The 25,323-nt window shown below is 39.3% G+C and overlaps 1 protein-coding gene across 9 annotated transcripts in view; it reads right to left on the bottom strand.

Moving 5' to 3' along the window:
• The window catches only part of ROBO2 (roundabout guidance receptor 2), an 865,503-nt gene that overhangs the window by 438,609 nt on the left and 401,571 nt on the right, over positions 1-25,323 (bottom strand). The window contains exon 1 of one of the 9 annotated variants that reach the window (XM_058419276.1): positions 43-120. The exons of the other annotated variants lie outside the window; for them this stretch is intronic. Within the exon in view, the coding sequence (XP_058275259.1) occupies positions 43-97 (55 nt within the window). The 5' untranslated portion in view covers positions 98-120. Of the gene's footprint in view, positions 1-42; positions 121-25,323 lie in introns of those variants that run through there. 9 annotated transcript variants of the gene reach the window in all.

Below are 25,323 nucleotides of genomic sequence, written 5' to 3'. Positions count from 1 at the left end.
GGATTTCTGCACAGAAATGACAGCTAAAATAAGCGAACTTACCATAGACTTGAAAAAATGCAAATCCGAAGAGCAGGAGTGGCGTCAGCAGACCCATTTTGACATATTAAAAACAATCCCGATCGCTTGAGAGACCAATTCCACAGAGATTAAAAAAAAAAAAAAAAAAAAAAAAAAAAAAAAAAAAAAAAAGGAAAGGAAAAAAAGAAGGAAAAAGTATCCAAAGCCAGTAAGAGGTAGGTCCGAAAGTTTTCAGTTTCCTAGCAGCTACTTAAAGTGGAAAGGGAAATCTTCAATTCAAAAGCTGGAGATGCAAAGATCTTGAATGTGACACTTTTAGATCCATAGATTAGAGAAGCAGCGAGTGAGCTCCGAAGGCTTCTGCTTTGCACACACGCTCCTTCCTAAATTCCCACCAATCCAGTCCAAGCAGGGGAATTATTCAAGTGTGTCTAAGACTCTCTTTAGGATCCATGGCAATCCAAAGGCAAGCTCTTTCTTCGGAAGACAAGGAGTGACTCTGAGAAAGGACCTGATTCCTAGAAAGTGCTCCACAAACTTCCCGGCACTTTGCAGGAAAACCATTGGTTTGGTTCGGCTATTTTGCCTTCCTCTCGCCCTCCCCCTACCCCTTTCTCTCTCCCTTTCTCTCCCCAAATCAGTTCAAGCTGCAGAGTTTCTCACTTAACTTCCATAATAGGAACGCCCAGGCAATGTGCTACACGGGAGGGGAACGGCTTTGCTTTCTCAGCATCCCCTCGGAAAAGAAAAAAAGAAAAAAAAAATAAAATAAAAAGCCGTGTCCCCTACACCTCCCTCCTTACTGGCAGCGGAGCGGGCACTGTTGGAGGGCAGGACCCCGGCGCGGTGCCGCGGCTGCTGCCGAGCGGTGGCGGCGGCGGGGGCTGCGCGGAGTTCGGGGCTCTCCCGCCGCCGCGGCTCTCCCGGGCGGCCCCGCAGTCCGCCCGCTCCGCTCCTCGCTCCGCTCCTCTCTCCCCTCCTCTCCCGCCGCCTCCGCCTCCCGCCGCCGCGGACACACCGGCTGGCAGGGAGAGGGAGGAGAATGAGCGCGGCTGCCGAGGCTGCCTGGGGAAGGGAGGCTGCGGGGTGTGGACTAAACCACTGCGCTCCACACCCACGCGTCCCTCTCTCTCTTTCTCTCTCTCTATCTCTCTCTCTCTCTCTCCTCCCGGGGTAGGGAGATGGGGACGGCGATGCCAGCAGGCAGCCGCAGGGCTGGGAATCAGGATGGCTGCCCTCCCCTCCCCTCTACAGTTGGGTGTAGGTAGGATTTACATGATTGCTCCTCACCGCTTCCTCTTTAATGGGCAGCTAATTTTTTCGGTAAGTGATTTCATGGAACTGTTCTCTAATTACTCATTTTCCCTCGCGCGCGCGCACGCAGGCGCTCGGGAGCGAGAGCCTCGAAAGGATATTCCCCAGGGATTTCTCTGCTGGCCGGCTCTGTGGAAAAGGAAGGGAACGTGGCAAATAAAATAAAACACAAAACAAAAGATCGCACGTGTCCCACGGAGCCGGCGGGCTCCGCCGAAACCCGGGAGCCTCCAGCCTCCCTTGGGCCCCTCGGATGGCGCAGCTCCCGCCAGCGGGAAAGTTTCGAGGTCCCCGGAGGCGGCAGTGACGGAGGCGGGAGAACGAGCCTCCTCGCCCCGCAGGAACCGGGGAGAACAGCCCCTCTCCCACAGACGCTCGGAACAAACCCCGAAGCACCACAGCAGAAAGAGGGAGGGACACGAGGGAAGGAGCCACGCGGAGGAAAGAGGGATGTAAGCGGTTCCCGGTGCCGGAGCGCGGCAGACCCCGAGAGGGGGCACAGATATCCCGTGAGGGGGCTGGGACAGCCCGGGAGGGAGAGAGAGATACCCAGTGAGGGGGGAGCACTGATACCCCGCGATGGCAGCTGAGGCACCCCGTGATGGGGACACGCACCCTGTGAGGGGTCACACACCCCGTGATGGGGACACGCACCCTGTGAGGGGTCACATACCCTGTGAGGGGTCACAGCCAGCCCGTGACACAGACCCTAAGGGGTCACAGACACCCACTGAGGGGTCACGCACACCCCAGAGGGGGCACAGACGCCCCGCTGGGGAGGCGCAGACATCCCGGAGGGGTACAGACACGCCCAGGGGGCTCGGACACCCCGTTAGAGGGGCACAGACACCCAGTGAAGGGTCACAGACACCCCGTTATAAGGAGGAACAGACACCCTGTTAAGGGGTCGCACACGCGCCAAGGGTCACAGACGCCCCGTTCCGTGGTCACACAGACCCCGTTAAGGGGAGACACAAACGTCCTTAGGGGGTCACACGCACGCCTGTGGCGGCACGTACAGCCGGCGATGGGCACACAGATACCCGGCCCGGGGTCCCGCCGCCCCGCTCGGGGCCCGCACACACACGCAGCCCGGCCCCGTTGTCCCGGCCGTGGCGGGCCGGCGGCAGCGCCTCACGGTGAAGCCCGAGCGCCCCCTACTGTCGGGCTGCGCGCAGCGGCCGCGCCCGGCGCCGCCTTTGTCGCCGCGGCTTTGCTGTCCCGAAGGTTTTATCTCGCCCGCCTTTCTTCCTTTTCCACCCCCCCCCCCCCCCCTTTATTTTGCATATACTAGAGATTTATTCATTTAATAATTTCTTCTCGTAAAGGATCCGAGCCGTATCTCTGCATAATGTACGCTTACCACACGTACTCCCGTAAATGGTCTGCAAGTTAATTCTTCCTTAATTTTTGTGTGCGGTCCGTGACAGGTATTTTAGCGTTGCCAAACGTTACAGTGTCGGGGTTTTTTTAAGTGTCTGAGATGATTAAAGCTGTTTTGTACAAAGCCAGGTAACAACTCCAAAGCCTCTTGATGCAAATCAGGAATGGTGTCCCCCTATGCTCACAATATGCCCTGCAGAAAAATACCATAGAATCACAGAATGGTTTGGGTTGGAAGGGACTTTAAGGATCATCTGATTCTGAAGCCCCTGCCATGGGCAGGGACACCTTCCACTAGACCAGGTTGCTCAGAGCTCCATCCAACCTGGCCTTGGACACTTCCAAGGATGGGACAGCCACAGCTTCTCTGGGAAACCTATGCCAGGGCCTCACCACCCTCACAGGGAAGAATTTTTTCCTAATGTCTAATCTAAACCTGCTCTCTCTCAGTTTGAATCCCTTCTTCCTTGTCCTGTCACTCCATCCTCCTGTCAAAAATCCTTCTCCGTGTTTCTTGTGGGCTCCCTTCAGGTACTGGGAGGCCTCAATTAGGTGACCCCAAAGCCTTCTCTTCACCAGGCTGAACAATCCCAGTTCTCTCAGCCTTTCCTCTAATCTGCCTGCTCCACTCCTTTGATCACCTTGGTGCCTCCTCTGGCCTGGCTCCAGCAGCTCCCTGTCCTTCCTGTGCTGGGACCCCAGAGCTGGATGCAGCCCTGCAGGTGGGGTCTCAGCAGGGCGGGGCAGAGGGGCAGAATCCCCTCCCTGCCCTGCTGGTCAAATGTAACTACACCTGAAGATGACCTCATGAAGAAAGTTCTAAGTATGGCTAATTGAGCTAAAGTGATCAAAAAGTTGTTCTTTGCCACTGTGCTTGTGAATTGGCAAAACAAAAAGACCATAACTACCTGATGCCCGACTGCATAACATACATGAAATATTAAAGAATATTTCCCTTTCCAGTGGACATTTCAAATAGAATGGTGTTAGTGAAAATGCTGACTTGTTTAAAGCAAAGTTTTAAATTGTAAATGGCTTAACAGTGTACAGTTCTTTTCCTGCTTCTCAAATAAATTTAAGATAAATTTAATAATAGCTGATGTAGGCCAGAACACTTTGTAGATATATACAGTCTTCAAAACCCTTAGGTACAGAGGTACCCGTAAAAGAGTATAATGACTCATACAGACGTTCCCAGTGAAATCAGTGGATTATCCATTATAGCTGCTATTTTATTCATTCACTTCCAGAGAACACCACTTTTCAACTATTAAGCACTTCTCAAAACTTTGAAAAGTTTCAGCCAGATTTAATCAAGCCTTTTCATGTGCAGATTTTGGTCATGTGTGTATAACTGATTTTTTTTTTTTTTTTTTCCTTTTTCTTTTCCTTTGATGAGATTTAGCATTCCCCAAAGTAATATAAAAGGTCATCCAAAAACGTGCAGGATCAGTACAGCAGCGGTACAAATGCATTATGGTTTACAAGCACAGGACAAGTCACAGATCAGAGTCAGTAGCCTGTGAGCAAGGTTTGCTAGGAACAGCGTGTTCTTCCATCCTAAGATGCGGTCCAGATACTGGAATAAAAAAACATATGCTTGTCTCTCTGGTCTCTCAATAACCTCCAGTGAACACGGCCAACAGGACAGATGTTCTCTGCTTGAATAGCAAAGTCTGTACAGAGGAACCAAATGTGCCAACTATTTGTTTGGCCATGAGCAATATGCCACCTGATTAAATACTTGTGTGAGCAGGATGAGAAAAAGACTTGTCGGGAGTGGTGCACATAAAGCTTCAGTTCAAAAGGTGTTGTTGGGGGGGAACTTTAGAACAGGGAAATAAAATTGTACTAATTCATGCTCAGGTCAGTCATCAAGTCAGGCAGGACTGATTTGGTAAAGCAGCAGTGAGATCAGGTTGGTCAGTGTTACGAGTAAAAGTTTCATTGCTTTCCCATTCTGATATTTTATATTATTGATTCCCAGACCTATATATCTGCATTAAATTATATATTTAACGTGTGAGAGATTGGATCCAGTGTTTAAAGGACCAGTGTTCTAAGCATAGCCCTCTTTTCTAGCATTCACAGCATTTTTCTCCTAAACCAACATTACGATTTCTGGTGTTGCCTATGTATATAAAATGCTCTATTTTCTGGTTTCCATAAAACCCTCTTGTTATCCTCACAAAGATGAAAGGTTTGAGGTGGGTCATATAGAATTTCTTGTGGATACCAGAGCTATTCACCCAAGCAATTACTGAAAGTGAATAGAGATGTTTAATATCAAAAAATGTACATGTGATGTGATAAGTGTGTAATTTAAATGTAGGCAGCTAAGTTAAATTAGGAGTCTGGTCCTTCTAGACTTTGTAATAGAGCAAAAGGCAGATCCAGAGGCTAATTCAGAGCATATAGTGTTAGGCAGCATCAGAAACACAAAAAGAGGAAGGTAAATGACACAGTGAGCACGGACCTTCCCAGAGAACGGACTTTTGTCTTCCTCCGTGCTTTTCTGTTCCAGGTCACTGGCTTCTGATGTCACCTGACTATTGAATACATGATGAGAGAACAGAATTTATAGATTTTAATCCTTATAAATGCTGAAGCATGATTATTATTCCTGCTACAATCAATATGGTCTTCCACAGGAAGATTGGTCATGAGAGGTAAATCAGGAACTGGGTCCAGGAAAAGAAGACATTGGTAGAAACAGTGTAAGTACTGTGGCTGGATTTATCTCACACAGTCCCCTGTAGAGTAGTTTTTTTGCTGTCCCTGGATACCATAACTCTGATAACTGATTAATCTGCTTTTCTAACACCATGCTTGTGGATTTAAAAAAAAAAAAAAAAAAAAAAAAAAAAAAAAAAAAAAAAAAAAAAAAAAAAAAAAGTGCCAGAAGCATTTGCTTCTTTTTCTGTCTCACAGGTGTCTCTTGCAGCATAGTGTCACCTTCTGCTACAGCATTAAAAATTCCTGAGTTGTGACATCTGACTTCAGAGTTTTTCTCTGGAAATACCAATCAAACAACAGTAAGAGCCCTATTTTGAAATATCCTTACTTTGCTAGACTGAGCAGTATGTCTGCACTATTTTCAGTTACTAGTACAGCTACAGTGCTTACCACAATTATAAGAATGATCTAAACCATTGATAAGATAAATATTTGGCAAATTAAATTATTGCCATTTTTTCATATACATCATATGCTCAGTTTAGGGTTTACATCCACAGCTCATTAAATGTGCAAAAACTGGTAAAAGAAAGATGGTACAGTCTCTTGGTAATCGTTAAAACAGCCCTACCTAAAATAAGTGCTACTTGATTATTTTAGGGTGAGATTCAGAGCAGTTAATAAGCACAAATATTTAGCTGCAATGTGGGAGGGTTCTGGTCAGGTGTCAGGAAATAGGATTTACAAACAGGTGCCCAAGGGGACTGTGGAATTGCTGTCCCTGGAGATATTCAGAGCTTAATTGGACTATGTCCTAGACACTGAAGGTGAACCTGCTTTGAGTTGGACTAGAGGATCTCCAGGGGCCTCTTCTGACCCACATTTTTCCATGGTTCCATGATTCTGTGACTGGCAATACTGACAAAACTCCAATCATGCAAATGTACTTTGTTTGCCACCAAACACCGAGGTTTCTTAGAGAATTATGTACTTAAATGCTCAGTAGCACTCACTTCTATTGTAAATTAAATAAAACTGCACATACAAGCTATAGATAGGAGAATTGCTTGATTTTCCTCAAATTTAAGCCTGTTGCAATAATAGGAGCCTTTGCTGAGACATTCCTGTGCAGACTGAGCAGTGAACATTACAGGAGTAGAAGAGCATTCCTTTCTCTCTTGTGACTGGAAACACTTTCCTTTGGAACTGCAGTATTTAGAATTAACAGCCTTTCTGCCAAGTGCAGTAAGTTACACATCAGGCTTATGGCTGTCTCCACACAAGACTGCAGCATGAATTCATTGTTTGAAACAGGTCACACTGCATCCCTTCCAGTCCTTCCCTTGACTACATCTAGCTGGCCTTCCCCATGTCAGGAATTTTCTCTTAGCCACTAATATTTTCATATTTGCATGTCTTATAACATCTCCTATTTGTAAGAGCTGTGAGAGTGCTTGTCTGCTACATCAGGAACTTCTATCCTCTGTCTTATATCCAGACCCCTGTGTAAGTTATGCATTTCTTTGTCTAGTGAAGTAAAAGTTAATTACTTAATAAGATGAAGGCACCAGTTATGGAGTAAAGAGCTAATATATGTAAACAAGGGCATCAAAGACATATTTTATCAACTAGAAATAAAATAAAACTCCAAGAGTAACTTAGTTTTTTCTTTTGATAGTGTGTCCTTTATCTGGACATTCATTTTAATTAAAAAAAAAAAAAAAATCACAAAAATTCACTCTGCCCTAACTGAGACAAAAAACCAAAACCATTCCTTAAGTGACAAGGTAAACTTAATTTCCAAAGACAGTTTGGCTTTCCAGGGGGAATAAGGTGGTCATTGTGTCATTCCAAAAAAGAATGAGTGTTTAAAATTAATAACTGGAAGGTGATAAAATCTCACCCTGTCTACAGGAGAGATGCAAAAGTGAAATTCTCACTAGAAAAGTTTATTTTCTACAGTGCGATCAGATGGATTTGCATGAAATTAAGTGTAGCTACTGCACTCTGACTTCCAAGAGTCAGAAAATCAGGCTATATACTTCAACACATTTCTAACTGTACACAATGATGCACAAATAAATCTTAAGCTGAACTCCACATTCCTACATAATTATATTAGAAATAGCATGTTATGCTCTCTTATTAAGTGACATATGTCACACTTTCCATAACAAGTGTTTATTGACAGCCAACTACATTAGCCAACAATATTTACACTTTAATTACAGCTTTTAAAATGGAAATATGTAACTATAATATGTACATAAGTTAACAGTTGGGCTTGATATCTTAGAGGTCTTTTCCAACCTTAAAAATTCTGTGATTTTATGATATGATATGTTAGCAGGGCCAAAATTCATAAAAGTAGATCTTTGTGTAAATGTCCATTATGCAGATACCCATTTGCAGATGGGCAAATATTCTTGTAGTAGGCAGTGTTTAATTTAATAATGTAGGAAACAAGATTTATTATGTCATTAACAAGTCAATTTAATTGGAAATTTTAATAGACACATCCAGTATTGTTGTTCAGTCTTTAATGGCTGTTGAATTTAGCTAGATTTTGTAGTGATCGTTCTGTAGAAGACAGACTTAGTGTGTTCTCTTTGTTACCTCTGGCCTCCAAAGTGTCATCAGCACAGATAGGTTATGCTTAGCATAATTTCTGCTTTATTTCAGTCCTCAACTGTAATCATATATTAGTCAAAGCAAGGTCCTGTTGTGGTATCAGAGAGCTTCTGATTTATGAAGATGTCAGCTCCCAAGAATCTGGCCCATCATTGTGGTGGCACCCCTAACAACATTAGAGCGTTGTGCTTCTGTCTACCAGTGGATTTGTAATGTTCCCAGCAGGCTATGATTCTTTTTTCGCAATATGGTACTGTCAACACTGTTCTCATCAGTTATACATATCAGTGGATTATTAACAGTATTTGTTGGACTTCTATATTAGTTTTGTCCCACAACAGCCTTGCTTCACTTCAGCAATAGAATTACATTTTACATTGTCTCAAGAAATGCTTTTAAATTAGAGTTGATGTTTCAGTCGTATGATTTTTCACTGCTGATGTAATTTAGTTTTCTATCTAAATTTTTATATGAGTATATTACTTATTTTTCAGAAGTGTGATCCTATTAAAGACAGCTGAAACACAGAGAGTTCCCATGGCAGAATTTGGGCTAATACCTCTCCCACTCATGGCAGACTAGAAGAGTGGTCAAGACTCACATAAATTTCAAAAGTAAATGGAAAAGAAACATAATACAATAAAAAACTTCAGGCCTCAGAGCAAGACTTTTCCTTAAAATGTATGCATTTAATCAAAATGTCAAATACAGATGAATGTAAACACCAAGTATCTTGTAGAGTCACTAGAGGAGCTATCATATTGTGTATATTTTGCAGCTAAAGCCATTATAGGATTTGATTGCTTAAATTGTATATAAAATCATCAAACTTTTACCAGGAGAAGTACGTGGGAATGTTTTCCTCTGTGCTGAATATCCCATTATACCGGGAGCAGCTGTGCCAGTACACAGCCCCATTAAAACCAATAAAACTGAACATGCAAAGGGGCCAGCTCAGAACACAGAAGCAGAAGCCAATGATTCATTTGAACGCCTGTCTCTGAACTGAAACGCAAAATAACAATTACCTCAAAGCTGCCTGCTGCCACAGCTAGGAAGACTCTCACATTTAAAGCATACTACCCACACAACAAAAAAATAGTGGGTTTTTATTTTTTTCCTCTGTGTTGTACAGCTTGCAATACTGGGCTGATGGTGGAATTCAGCACATTTCAATCTCAGACACCAGCTCAAGCCTTGCCCATGATGATGGTGACCAAAAGTTATTACTTGATTCCCACTTAAGTTATTTTACAGTCAGCTCTTTGTAGACAAGAGAAACACATTGTAAGCTTATCTTACCCAGACAATCAGCAATAGCTCAGCCTTCCAGGACAACCTAGAGAAGAATAGGGCATTTCGCACTGCCATGGCCCAGAAGGTTCTTATCTCGAGAATGAAGAAAGAATTGGGTTTCAACAGCATCTACCACAATGAGATCCTGTTACCATGACTGTGTATCTATGGACTTCTGTAATATAAATAGTAATTAAATCCCACTGCCCCATTACCTGCTGAAAGATTTTCTAAAGGAAACATGTTTTCCATGATTCTGGCAAAAAGTTAGGTAAAAAAATTACTTTCAATCATTTCCCCAAGGGAAAAAAATATTAAAACAACACGCTCTTTAATCTGTAAGTGGGATATCTATTAAAATGTCAGATTTAAACTACATGAGCCAATAAGAGAAGCCACAAGATTATTTTTAAGTAAAAAAGGGTAATACCACCACACATGAAATTTCAAATTTTATAATAATGCTTATAGATATGTTGGCATCATCAAAAAATGAAGAAACATGTAGGATTTATTATTTTGCTATTTACAAAGAAACAATAGTCCAACATGAAGTATAGAAGGAAGGAGATATTCTCATCTAAATTTGCCCAGAATTTACTTCAAGAACTTCCACAAATGCTTGCAGGACTTGAATTCTCATATAACAGAAAACACTGTAAGTCTTTTTCCAGGGTCCTTTGGAAGAAGTAGCACGGCTGATCTCAAATAATTTAAATAATGCAGCAGACCACCTGGGAAATTTTTTCTCTGGGAATTGTAGAGAACCTTTCAAGTGACCTCTATTTAAAAAAAAAAAAAAAAAAAAAAAAAAAAATTGGCTTAAAATCCAATGTTATTTTACTGTTGACCACCTGCTTTAGTGCTTCTGCAGGCATAGGATAGAGCTGGTTATATAATCACAAGTAGTACTGGCAGAGAAGTCTGAGTATGACTTTTTTCTTTTTCCCTCCATAAATACATTTTTCCCTTTCATCAGAAGCTGTAGCAATAGGACAAGGGGGAATGGCTTCAAGCAGAAAGAGGGCAGGTTTAGGTTAGATATTAGGAAATAAATTCTTTACTGTGAGAGTGATGAGGCACTGAAACAGGTTTCCCAGAGAAGCTGTAGATGCCCAGTCCCAGTTCAGGGCCAGGTTGGATGGAGATCTGAGCAATCTGGTCTAGTGGAAAGTGTCCCTTCCAACCCAAACCATTCTATGATTCTGTGATTCTGCTTAATATTCTTAACCCATGACCTGGAGGTTGGTCAGTGATTCCACATATGCTCTGGTAGAAGTTTGAATCTATTAATTCACAAATGAACATAAATCCACATTGCCCAAATGAAATTTACATCATCTTCTGAGTCAAGAAGGAGCTTGAATCTTAGCCATCAATAATTTGCAGTGTCTACCCTTAAACTACGTAACAGGAAAATACAAAGGATTATATTTCTAAAATTTTGTGGTGGTCAAAACATATTTACAGCATATTTACAGAAAATTTTACAGTTGCTTAAGTCATGTCTTGGACAAGGAATATGTAGAAAACTGATATAAGCCTTCCATAGCGCTGACACAATAAAAAAAAGGGAGCTGGTGACTGATACACACTGAGTTGTCTCTTTCACCAGAAATAAGATTATAGATGCAAGAGTGCCATAAGAAGGCTACAGCATCTGAAACACTAAATCTTGGATTTGTAGGAAGTCATTTAACCCAAAGACTGCCAAGTGAAATTGATAGCACAGGGTTAAAATGTTTCTAAAAATCATGCATATAATCATTCTGTGATTATATGTTTCCATGCTAAAAAAATCACAGTGGTCAATGAAAGACTTGAGGAAAATACTCCTTAAAAGAGTGTCACAATGAGAAAAAAAAAAGCTTCTTTTTTTTTTTTTTTTTTTTTTTTTTTTTTTTTTTACTTGCTGAGTGACAGCAAGTAAATGTGAATAACCCTTAGCATCTTATATGGATGTCTTGAAACATCTTAAAATAGATTGGAAATTTTGGATTTGAATTTTTTAAGTCCCTAGAAATCAAAGCTGTAATAATTAATAACCACCTTTCATAATTTAAGCAAATAGTAGATGATAGATGGTTCTTTTATATAGGAAAACTGTCCCTTATTACATTTTCCACAGTCTTGCTTACCATTAAGATTTTAGATCTACATCATATTTAAGATGCTTAAATCAAACTGCTTAATATTCTCGACTGACAGGCTCATTAAGCTGAACAGTGGGATTGCTGTCATGTGCACTTCAGGCACTGACAGTAGGAAAATTTCTATTTTTAATTCCAAATGTTTAAAGGGAAATTTTTATCATTAGTACTGTGACTGTACTTTTTTCATTTGAGAGTCATTACTGTGCATTCAGCATCTCGACTTCATTTTGGTAGTCTCTTACACTGTGAACTATTTAAGCAAAGAGCAGTGACAGCAACAGCTTTGGTATAGTAGTTAGCCATTTTTTTTAATCCATTCATAATCTCTAGTAATTTCTGCTTGTCAATATTAAAGGATCATCTACTGCAGCTCTAGGTGCTTGGATTCATACCACTGTATACTAAGTTCCATTTGGCCTATATAATTTTAATGCATTAAAAATACCTACTAAATTTTATTCTATGTTTGAGCAAAACAATTTTGCAGAAAAAACCAGTTTCTTTGAGGCCAAGTTTATCAAAAACATATAGAGGTGCTTCACAGGGTTGTAAGGAATTGTGTGGATGCCTAATTAGTGCTGCAAGTCAGTGTGAGTTCAGTTTCTAACTGTTAGTTTCTTTTGAAGGTTCTTAATGTGTAGCTACCTAAACATCTTTTTCTGTCCATGTGTAGAAACTCCCCTCATCAAGATCATCCTTGATCTGGAGATCTAGAAAATAAGTCAAAGACTTTTTAAAGTGAGTTTGGAGTACTAAGTACTCTTCTTTCAGATTAAATAAAATGTGAAAGTACAAATCTTTTGAGTAGTAAGATACCTGGTATTGAATAGGAATTAACACAGGATTCCTTAAGCAGCACGGCTAGGCTGGGTCAGAAGCTGTGCTTTGTGATTACTGATGAAGAAAGCAAAGACAAAGGCCAGGAGACAGGAAATAAAAATGTAATGGATGAAAACTGACATGAGCAGGAGCAGAAAGGCAATTCCAGGAGGGAAATAGGAACACAAAGGTAACTTAGCAGACATCTGAGGGAAGAAATTACTCCTAAAGCTACTTCTGTTCTTTTCACAGAAAAGGAATCTCATATAGTCTTTGAAGAAGTCAGGAAGGACTGAAGCTGCTTCAGTGTCACCCCCTAAAATAAAAGAATAAAAGCCACAAAAAACATGTAGCATTTCATCTAGTGGCAATACATTGTTCTTTCATATTTTCAATAAGACAAGAAAAGGATGCAGATTTTAGCAAGTATTTTATCAGAATATTAGATCTCTACTCCTAAGTTACAACAGCAGCTGATAAAACCATTCTGGGTTTTTTTCGTGCTGTCTTCTAAGGAAGTATCATTATAAAGTGTGTTCAAAGAGTTTATTTGTAGATCAGTACTTTCACCATTTTGTCCCTAATTATATAGAAACCAAAATTGTAATATGAATTGTAGCTAAATCTCACAGCCACATTAAAGCTCAGTGCCCATGACAACATGTTCTTGTTCCTAGAACTCAACTGTTTTGTTCTGTCTCATTTTCCCTTTCTCAAGATCCAGTGAGAGGAAGAGTTCAGCTGGAGATTCTACTGCTTTGGAGGTTTGACCATATGGTTTGCTGAGACTGCTAAGGAACTTCAAGATAAAATATCCTACTGTTTTTCTATTCTTGTCAAAACTTGTTTCTTTTAATATTGCATCTTAAAAGGGTAGTGGTGCCATTTTTATTCATGCAAGCATCCACAATTTTGTTGTTTTACTCCTGTGCATGATTTGGGGATGTTGCTGTCATTTCTCCTGTGATGAGGTTTCTGAACTGAGACTCGTAGCCACACCTGATTCATTTAGGTTCACTGAACTTTTTTTTTTTTTTTTTTCCTTTTTTTCTTTTTTTTTCCCCTGCCCAATAAAAACAGTCTGAAATTCATCTAATTGGCAATTTGGATTTGTTTTTATAAGACACAGAGGTTGTAAAATAAAAAACAGGTTCTGTTAAAAAAATCCATTGGCAATCTCAATAATATTGTTTTTTCTACTTATTTTGGCTCTTTTTCATCAGTGTAAGGTTGCATACTGGAGCCATTTCCCCTTAAAGTTAAAAAGTGAGGTCACTGAAACCACTGTGATAAGATATTCTTTCTATCTGAAATGAGATATGTCTGTCTTATCTCTGTGTTTGATTAATTCCACTGCAATAGAGTCATCTCTTGTGTTCATATAAGCTCCTTTCAGCTTCCATTTAACTCTTTCCTTTTTACTTTACAGAAAAGATATGTATTTTAAAAGGATAATCAAAACAAAACCAGTTTTTAATGCGGACATCTACACACTAAAAGAAAAATTTCCAGTTTTACTCTTGAAGAGGGACAGCTAACTGGTGGATCAGTTTTAATTTTCCTTCCTGGTCTGTTCAAGGTGAGGAACCTTTTCCTGATTTCCAACCTAAACCTCCCCTGACACAGCTTCAAGCTGTTCCCTCAGCTCCTTGTCACTGGGCACCAGAGAGAAGTCTGTCACTGATGAGGAAGTTCTAGACTGCAATGAGGTCTCCCCCAAGTCATGAGGCAATTATAAAGGTTTGAACACAAAGGATTTTCCTTTTTGCACCATTCCTCTCATTGCATTTAAATGATTCTTAAATAAAAATTAAAAACAACTTGAGAACTCCTAGCCTAGTCTAAACATGTGAGACAAGTCTGCTTAGTAAGAAGGAAAAGTTATGGGAAAATTGTGACTTGGGATTCAAAGTTTTGAATAGTACCCTCTAACTTCAGTGTGCTTTATTCTCTATAAAATGAAGACATGAAAAATACAGCTAAAAATATGTCTTACATTTCATAAATATATTATAATCTGACTATGGGATGGGCCTGAAAAACAAAATTTGCATAGTCTGGCTTTGATTCATGGCTAGAGAGAAAACTTCAATGATCCTACATGCAACATCTGAGAATTTCCAAGGAGACCATGAATGAAAATGGAGTGTACTGTTAATATAGCACTCACAGACAATGAAGAGATGTAATCTCTAGTATATTGTAATTTTCAGGATGTGCATGTTATAAATTTGAGACACGCATACAAAGGTCCCTGCATCAGAAATTAGTTACACACTATTATTACTGATGGTGTTATCCCCTCACTCTCTGCATACATATACGTATTTAAACACCTCACTTAAATAGAATTAAACATGGCTAAACTAAGAAGCACATTGGTATGGTAAAATAAGAGTCATACCTTGCAAATTGATTTTATATTTCCTGATTCATTTCTTTTAGAAGTTATTTGCTCACTGCCTTCATGGTCAGCTGAACTGGAAGGGAAAAAAGGCACATACCTTGGCTGTCTTCTGACATGTACTTAAACACATCTTTAATTTTTCTTGTATAGTTTTATGACCAATTTTTTAAAAAAGCTAGCCCACTAAAAATAAAGTGAAATTAAAATACTAACCCCATTCAAAGCAAAATAAATATTTTACCTGTATAGTTTGAAGTATCCCAAAGCTCTCCCTCTCCATCTTTAACTGCCCCAGGCTGTCTGTCAACTAGTTCATACAAAGAAATGAGCAGTGAAAATTATATTTTTAAGAAAGCTATGATGATATTGACTGATTTCATTAGAGTTACACCTATATATTTTTTTCCCTACTGCCTGTTCTTTACTCTGTACTTTCTGAGAATGCTGCACAAAAAGGTGTTCTCCATGACCTAAAAAATGAGGTATAATGTTCAATGAATATATAAGATCTCACAAATGTTGTTCCAAAGGATTCTTACTGTCACATAATGTAGTAAATTCCTGTCATTATTCCAGATGCTGGTCTTAAATTATTTTATTTTGCATCTGTGGGATAATTAATTTCTATTTCAGGATAGTTCTCTGAGCCTATGGATAGTCACCTCTCATCATTTCCCTAAACTGGGTTACCTGGCTGTACACAAAGTCAAGTTCTTCGCAGCAAGTAGTTCCTCTGTCCCCCTAGAAGGAGTTTTCCTTTTCTGTATGAAGATTACTTCTCTAAAGATCAACTTGTTGTTGTTGTTGTTTTTGTTGTTTTTTTCAATAGCCACAAATCATTTCTTAAGGACAAAACACTTCCTTAGTGTGGAGAAATCGCTCTGTGTCTACTAGGAATCAGTATGGTGCAGTCTCTGCTTGGAGTGATAAATTAAATGAATGTAGACAACAACGAACTTGTTTCTTTGTTGAAAGTGAATGCTAATGACGTTTATTCTGCACTTCACAATAAATTCATTTAAAAGACCAAAATGCTGGGGGGAAAAAATCCTGCATTTTAGGAAATGGGCATAATCTGTAATTTACTTGCTCAGTTACAAACTGCTAAGAGTAGCAGCAATACATATTTAAATTGTTCTTTAAATCCTTGCATCTATCTGTTATATGTCTAAAAAGGTTTTTATAACAGTGGCTTGGCTTGCATTTTCAAACTGAAGAACAGTTAACAGTTCATGCTATAAGAATAACTGGTTTTACAAAAAAGTAGATTGGAGAATATGTGTATTAATGCCCAATGCAATGGTCTCATGCTCAGGGCTATTCAACTAAGAGCCTGTTTGTTTCTATTTAGAATTCCTTTGTCACTTTGTGGGTGATGTTACATGTTATAAGGGAGCTGGTCTGGTTCCTTACCACCACTGCAAGGGAAGGATCTCCCTCCTCTTTCCCAGGCTTTTGTCTTCCTGGAACATGATCCTGATCACGCAATCCCCAGGTTTCCTCACGTAGCTAAGGCATATGTTTGTTTAGTCTGGATTTTTTTTTTTGCCAATTTAGCGTGGCTGAACACATGCCTGCCCATGAGAAGCAGTGAATCAGTTCCTTGTTTTGCTTTGCTTGTATGTGTGGCTTTTGCTCTCCCCATTAAACTGCCTTTATCTCTACCCAGAACTTTTCTCAGTTTTATTCTTCCATTTCTCTCCTGGATCCTGCTGGTGATGGAGTGGGTGGGAAGCTGGGCGGGACTCAGTCACTGGCTGGGGTTAAATCATGGCAAGCTCTTAAACTCGAGCTTAAGTTCCAATCACCTTATCCGCCCAGAGCCTATCCTCCACAGGACACTGAGCTGATTAACATCTTGTTCCTACAGAGAACAGTCTAGCAACATTTCTTTCCCCTTCCCAGCACTTAATTCCTCATCATTTTTCTCTTTCCTTCTAGCTACCCAGCCTTACTTCCTCCCCTTAACTGAACAAATCTAAGGCACTAAAATCGGAAACATTAAAAAAAAAAAAGTAAGCAACTTTTGTTTCGTTATGGTTGGGTAATTTTCTGTGATTTTAGTGAGTTAAGCAGGCTTGCAGATGGCCAAGAAAATTTGCAGCAAAGGGAATGGGAAGATGGATTAGAATTCCTAGTCAAAGCTGCCCTGTAGAGCTGTCACTCACAAACACCTCAAACCAGCTTCAGCTTCACCCCATCCTTATCCTTCTTTATCCCTTCACTGGAATCAGTGTTTCTGTCTATGCACCATAAACAACTGATAATGCAATTTTTTTCTCTTGTGCGGCTTTTTGGTTTGTTGAGTTGAGTTTCTCAGATTTGTTTGAGGTCTTTTTCCCTTTGTTTTAACGCAGATAAGCCTTTTTTTTAACTATATATTTTGGGGAAGAACTTTTTTTTTTTTTTCCCAGAAAACTTTTTTTCCCTCTACCTTCCATGTTATTAAATAAGTGCAATGAAGACGCATAATCTCCATGTTTGCTCTCAGTCAGAAACTTAAAGGGTTTTATTAATTTCCTTTTAGTTGGCTTTTTAATGCTCTCCCAGGTTTAGAAGTATATAACAAGTTGTATATATTGTGGTTTAATTTTATAACTGTCATTTCTCCAAATTTTTCAAGTTTGAGAATAATGGAGAGCAGGGAAGGGGAAAAAAAAAAAAAAAAAAAAAAAAAAAAAAAAAAAAAAGGATTAAAATTAAATAAACTGGAGGACTTCCAGAAACATTAATTCTTCTGAGTTCAATATAAATATAAAAGACAATGATGGGAGGGGAAAAAATAATTTTAAAAAAAGTCAAGTGTCTATATTCACGTGATATCCTTATACTTAGATTTTATATTATAAATATGAATTCTCAAACAAGTATATGTGCATGGAAGAAAATCAGAAGGCTCTTATTGCCTGTAGATGTTTTCAAGAATAGATGAGTTTTGACATTTTGAGGAGGGAAATAATTTCACCTAGCTCTGTGATCTGTTTAGTGGATATCAGTAGTTTTTTGGAGGAGTTAAAAAAAGAGATTGAACAGATACTTCACTAGTAGTGAAACACAATTTAGCAGGAATGTGGGTTTAGGTCTATGACAATACTGAGCTCCAAAGTAGGGTCCTTGAGATCCTGGGAAAACAGTGAACAGCTTTGCCAGTGCTCTTGTAGTTTATCTGAATGACCTGAAATTCTTCTGCTGGAGTTCTAAGAAAACTACTCCTCAGCTAATAAATACCTCTTGCCTTGCCGTGCCAGCTCCTGTCCTTTTCAGATTCCGTTGTGCTTCATTTTTCCTAGACTCTCACTGAGTTTGTTACTTTATGTGTCTGAAAGTACTTCTGCATTAAAATTTGTTAAATAACTAATTTCTAAAATGTTGTATTTATTTGAGAAGCTCCTTTAAATACACTGGTGGGATAATTAGCACAATTTTCAAATGCCAGTAGTTCTTTTGTGGGCAGAAACGCTAAGAAAAAACACACCATCCCAAAGCTGATTGTTAAATATGGCCAAGTAAGTTTACTCATCCCCTTTCTTTTGAAAAAACTGACCCTCTGCCACAAGGCATTTTTCCAGTTTTTGATGGATAGAACATCGTTCCTTAGAAGTCTTGTAAGCTGAATGAACAGGCAGTCCTTTTCACTGCACAAATCACACACACACAAAATAAAAGAAGCTGAGGAAATCTGAGCTCATACTCCTGCATAAAAGCTGGGTTTATAGCTCCTGTTATGGTGGAGGTAACAGGTAACTCTTTGTTGGCAGTGTGTGTAACCTACTGCAGGAGATAAGAGGTTTGTTGACCGCTTGAAAAATTATGTGGTATACAAACAGCAAATGGCAATGGTCTGTGTTCTGGAATTTGTTTGGATTACTTTACTGGCATATTTTCAGAAGTGCCACAAGCCTCCTAGTGCAGGTTTACCCACTGTAATGGGAGTACAGAGAGTGTGACCCTGAACACTGGCAATTCCTGGCTGCAGAACAGTCTCTTGCCTCTGTGGAGAGTATCAGAAGGTCAGTCATGCTTCTTTAATGAATTCTCAGAACTGGCATGGTGTATGACTGACTATCCATCTAAAAATGAAACAGAGAGCTTTAAAAAACTCAGTCCTAGATGTCTGCTGAGAGAATAGAAACTACCACTACGTTCTAGTTTTAACTAGATGATCTTGTCAACATTTTCTATTGTTACTATTTCAGCTGTGCATTTATAGATATATTTCAATCAAAGCTGAGGTCTTAGTATTACTGCTGTGAATAACAGTAGTATGTATTATAAAGCCACTAAGTGCAGTATGATAAGTCAAAACAGTGTACATCTGATGCATAATAAGTGATTTATTTACTTATTTAGAAAACAATAGTAGGCATAGATCACTTGATACACTTGGTTGCACCATGTATGGTATCAAGATGGTGTTAAAAACATCAAAAACACTGAAAGGATATCTTTCCATTTTTCTCACAGTATTAAAAAAGAAAAGTCAAAGCAAAGACATAAGATTGTTTTAATTAGTTGATTTCTGGTTTCAAAAATAGTTTTTGTTTTACCTCCAAACTCCATACAGTTTTTTGAAATAAAAGCGCTGTCTTTTTTTGGGTAATGACACAACATATGGTTACCTACATATGCAAGGCTGGAAGCTGAGAGCTGAGATGTGGAAGTAAAGTCAGAGGAAAAGGAATGAGATGTCAGCTACATCCTCAGTGGCTTTTCAGGCAGTGTGTTTGGATGAACAGAACAATACCATACACTGAGTCATTATTTGTTACGTGATACCAAGACACAGATTCAGGCAATTTGTTTACTATTACGATTTGTCCTGTGTAATATGCTTTCAGAAGAAGAGTTACTGCTAATATGTGGCAGTATGTTTGAAGGATCTGGTGAATTATCCTGGATTTAATTTTTTGGGCACGATTGCTTGGTGCGTATATCTGTGAGTATCTGCCTATTGTTGACCTGTACCAACAGCTTTGCCAAGACTGACTCAAACTCACACAGAACCACACACACTAGTTTGGAAGAGACCTTCAAGATCATCAAGTCCAACACACCCCTAATACCTCAACTAGACCATGGCACTGAGTACCACATCCAGTCTTTTTTTAAACACATCCAGGGATGGTACCTCCACCGCCTCTTCAGGCAGATCATTCCAGTACTTTATCACTCTTTCTGTAAAAAACTTCTTTTTATATCCAGCCTATATTTCCCTTGATGCAGCCTGAGACTGTGTCCTCTCGTTCTGTCAGTTGCTACCTGGAGAAAGAGACCAACCCCCAGCTGTCTACAGCCATCCTTCAGGAGGTTGTAGAGAGTGATAAGGTCACCTCTGAGTCTACTTTTCTCCAGGCTAAACAACCCCAGCTCCCTCAGCTGTTCCACACAGGGCTTGTGCTCCAAGCCCCTCACCAGCCTCGTTGCCTCCTCTGGACACGCTCAAGCATCTCAACGTCCTTCCTAAACTGAGGGGCCCAGAACTGGACACAGCACTCCAGGTGTGGCCTGACCAGTGCCGAGTGCAGGGGAAGAATGACCTCCCTGCTCCTGCTGGCCACACCATTCCTGATCCAGGCCAGGATGCCATTGGCCCTCTTGGCACCAGGGCACACTGCTGGATCATGTTCAGCTGCTGTCACCAGTACCCCCAGGTCCCTTTCCTCCTGGACACTGTCCAGCCACACCATCCCCAGCCTATAATGCTGCAGGGGATTATTGCAGCCAAAGTGCACGACTCAGCGCTTGGACTTATTAAACTTCATCTTGTTAGACTCTGCCCATCCATCCAACAGTTCCAGGTCTCTCTGCGGAGCCATCCTACCTTCCAACAGATCGACACACGCTCTGTGTCATCTACAGATTTACTAATGAAAGACTCAGTACCCTCATCTATGCCATCAATAAAAATATTGTACAGAACCGGCCCCAGCACAGACCCCTGAGGGACCCCACTGGTGACTGGCCCCAGCTGGATGCAGCACCGTTCACCATCACTCTCTGGGCCCGGCCATCCAGCCAGTTCCTAACCCAGCACAGAGTGCTCCTGTCCAAGCTATGGGCTGCCAGCTCCCTCTTACTGAACTTGTCTGCTTCAATGCAAATTATTAGATCTTTATGAAATTTCTTTCACTATCAAGATGCTGCCAGATATGGTAATATTTTGATCATTTCAGGTCTTTGTCAAAACCATAGTATCAGTACTACTGTACTGTAACCAAACAAACAATTAAAAATGTTTTTACTTTAAAAGTGTCCAATTATGTGTTAGACCATTTTCATTTTAATTATCTTGCTTTATAATTTTTCATTATGTACTACCTAATAACATAATACTTCACATATATGATGACTTAGGTGGTCCACATGATCAATCCTTACATTTAAAAAACCCGAGTTTAACTGGCAAATCACAGCATTTGGAGGGAATTACAGAGGAGTTGGGATATATTTATTTTTTTCTTTGTGTGACCTGAGAATCAAACTTTAGTGGCATGATCACTCATAAAGGTCATGGATGCTTGTAAAGATACAGAAGCAAAGATGAAAGCACTGTTTCTTTTCATGTCAGACAGTAGAGATCTGCATCAGGCTTTAGGTTCTGCATTCCTAACTAGGAATGATTCAGTGGAGACTTGCCACATAGTTTGTTCAGGGAACAATTTAGAAACTTTAATGTAAAGATTTTTAAAAAGATGTAAATATTAGTATTTATTTATAAATCTTTTCACATAGAAGCTAAGGAAAAGTTGTTGTGGTATTCTTCTACTCCATTTGTTAAAAAGTCAGTCCCAAACACTCAGCTTTTACCCAAAAGTGTATGTTATTCCCCACTATCTAGAACTGAGATTGGCTGTTCTTCTATGAGACATCAGATCAGAAAAAAAAAAAAAAAAAAAGTAATCATATAAATTGTCTGTAGAGATTATTGGAGGATGCATTATATCTGGTCCATTATAGCAAATCAGGATAGACAATGTTATTTGGGCTTCAGTCCTTGTGTTTATGGAAGTGTCCCTTTAGCCAAAAGGAAATTTGAACTCTGTTGTTCCACTTCACACAGGAAGTTTTAATTAGATATGTCAGGTGCTTAGAATGTATCTTGATTGCAAATATGTACAATCTCATGTTTGTTTCCTGCTGTATCTCATGAAAAGTCTGAGTGAAAGCAGCAGGTCTGCTATAGAATAAGTCTCAACCTGTGTGATCTCACCTCTTTAGCTGGTTGCAGATGCTCTCAGTTATCCCAAGGCTGTAGCAGAGCTCTCTGAATGGAGAAGCATAAGAACAAAATGGAAGTTGCATGTTTACTCCGAACTGGAAAACTTAGGTTCTTTTTTTGTAACCTTTTTGGGGACAGTTTTGTTACTCATATACCTTAGGTGGACTTCTTAGAAGTAGGAAAAAAAGCATGTTTTTTCATATAAAGCTTTATATTGAGCAGCAACAGAAATTGTAGTACCTCAGATCATATGCAATCAATGAGGTAGAATCTTCCCCTATACAAACATACGGTTCTACAAATTTTTAGCTAATTTTCCACTACTTTACACATAAAATAAAGAAATGGTATTATACATAAGTTCGCTGTCTTTGGTTTTATTCCTCTCTCTTTGTTGTCTCCCTTCTCATTAAAAATCTTTTGGTTTTTTTGTCATTATCATTATTTCAATTAATAATAATGGAATTTATTTGCTTCTTGTGTTAAATGTTGAGCTGTTTCACTACATTTATAAGAAAAGAACAGAAATATCACAGTAATTAGTTCAGTCCATTAATTCACTTCGTTGTCAATATGTACTTACGACAGACTTTTGAAACTTGTGGGTCAAAGTCTAATTCCCTTACTCAAACTAAATACCACATTTCAACATGAGTAAAATTAGAGGAATCTGGCAGTAACAGATATACCAGACCATCTTTAATACAAGATAAAATAGTGCTTATGTCTTAACTCAAAATAGAGTTAAGTCTTAGGTGCTTATGTCTTAACTGAAAAGATCTGTAATCATCACATTTGTTCATTAGTATCCTGTGTATGAAAAAGTATGCCTTTTCTCTGGTTCCATTTGTGATGCACTATACTGAAAAAAAGTGTATTTCAGCCACACCTCTAGAATTATCTTTATGATCAGAAATTGCTTTTAGATTCTGGGAGAAAAAAAGTGTTCTTGAAGGCTTTCATTGAGTTGCTGGATTGTTTCAGTGAGTTCAGTAGGTCATGAATCATGAGAACTTGTCTGCCACAATTTGCAATTCTTTTATTTAAGATCAGAATTCCACTGTGGTTTGAAACACATTGTAATGATCATTCATTGTAATGATCACAAAACTATTTTTTAATATTTATGGAATGGTACTGCAGATCCCACTATAAATTCAGAGCATATGTTTACCAGTGACAAGAAACAGAGGAATGTGCTAAATTTTATGAACTGTTAATGAGTCAATAAATTGACTGCTTTGCAGCCAGAACCCTGTTACTACTGACATTGTCCAACATTCCAATCTATATTTCTTATGGCGAAGTTCTGTTCCAAATTTTGGTTCTATTTCTTTCCTTTTTTTTTTTTTTAGTTCATACTAGAATCTTGTGTTTTAAGAAGAAATACACAGTTGAATAAAAACCCCAAGCTATATTTATCACTGTTGTAGAGCTAAGAAGTTATGAGAACATAAGTCTATTCAGCATCACTTATTTAATATCACAATCACATCACATAACCCTCTTCATAAGAGGATTACAAGCTCCATTTTAGATGTAGTTGGACTGCAAGACAGTTCCCAAAATTTCAGAGCTCTAATGTTTAGGGATATTCTTTCTTTATTCCTAGCCCTAGAAGAATATGCATGAGCTCTGCCAATGTTTAAAGACCTTAAACAGCTCTTTATCCTTTTTTGAGTTTTTCCCCTGATACTTAGTTCCTTGGTATTTCTCACTGCTGTTTGCTGTTTATCCAGTTCCTCACCTATCCACAAATTTTTTGTCTACTAACTCTGAATTTCTCTAATTAAGCATTTTAATCTGAAATTCATTAATGCCATTACAACCAAATTCCCACCTCCCCACTTAAAGCCAGGATTCTTTTAGGTACCAGTAGGATGAGTGCAGCTAGAGGCATATGAAGGCCTGGGGGAAAAAAAAAAAAAAATATAAAGATGCATACGAATAGACCAAATGGGATGACAGAACTGTGAGAGGAAATATGAGATGACAAATACAAAGTGCTGCTGTAATATTCTGTTTAATAATGCTTTTCTATAGCTGCTATAAACAGAAAAATGCCTTTAATTCTGTTTCTAAAATTCAACCAGTTACGAACTATGCTATCAGAGCTATACTAGCAGTAGTGCTGCCTATTCCTCTGTCAGTAGGAGTCAAGTGGAAAACCTAAAACAGCTCTTCATTTTTACCTGGATTTCCTTGTGTTCTGTTTCTTTCAGGTCTCGCTTTCCTGCAGTCCATCCACTGTATTTTTAAATGCATCTAAAACATTATTGTTGCACTGCTGCATGCTTGTCAGAGAATTTAACACTGTCCCATTGCAACATTTATCATTAAGATGCTTGACCAAGGAGCAAATCTTTTCATTGCCATTTAAATCCACCAGTCACAAAGATATTTCCAATATGTTCCTAATTAATTGCATCATATACTTTTATGTTAGCTCCACACTAAAGGCGTGTTAGCCAGCATATTCCTTATGATCCAGTTGTGTGACTTAGAGTGAAGTGTCACTGAATACAAAGACATATTTTATAGTGTAGCTGGATTAGATCAAAAATGTTTAGAACATGCACGGTGCAAACACACAGGAACACATGGACTTTTCAATGTAAAAAGAATATTCTACTCTAAGAGAGAAAGTATAACTGAAAAAATGGAAGATAAGAATAAAGGAAGGCAGCCATCCAGAAAACCACTATATTTCTAGAAAATGTAAGTTTTTTAGTTTATAGTAGAAAATATGAGCACTCACTTATCTGCACAAACCTATTTACCTCACCTTTGCTATGGCAAGAAGATATTACAATATTTTTCCTTACCACTTCATAGAACAACTCCCATCTTACAGTCATAGAAGTTCTCAAACCACATACTGGGTAGAGTGTTAGGAAATTATTTTGACCTGTCACGCTAGAATTGCAGAGAGGCCTGGAATGAACGCTATTTCAGTATGAAACAGGAAGCTTAAACATTTTATTCATTTTGGATCAAAGGGATAAAAGAGAATTATACAAACAAAAAAACTGTGAAGACAACAAAACTGACAGAAACATGTCAAGTGAGGTGGTGAAATAGTGCATGACCTTCTGGGGCAGAAGTTAACTGTGGAAACAATCTGCAGCTGATAAACAAGCAGCACCTCACAGAAATATTGTGCCACTAGTTCAAATTATTCTACTGGCATTTACTTTTGTATAAACTGAACAATTAAATGGCAACAGCTTGGGATGCTACAATTCAATGAGAAATTATTTACATCACTTTCACGGTCATATGCCAAGGCCATCTGCATATCCAGCCTGGCCACAAAACTGCCTGACTTAAAACTATGGCTCATATCACTAAATCTACTGGACCAGCAGTTGTCTTTTAATTACTAGAGGAAGGAAAGTTCCCTC

The sequence above is a fragment of the Hirundo rustica genome, chromosome 2 (genome assembly GCF_015227805.2).
Source record: "Hirundo rustica isolate bHirRus1 chromosome 2, bHirRus1.pri.v3, whole genome shotgun sequence".
Lineage (NCBI taxonomy): Eukaryota > Metazoa > Chordata > Aves > Passeriformes > Hirundinidae > Hirundo > Hirundo rustica.
This window is presented reverse-complemented; position numbering and strand designations above follow the sequence as displayed.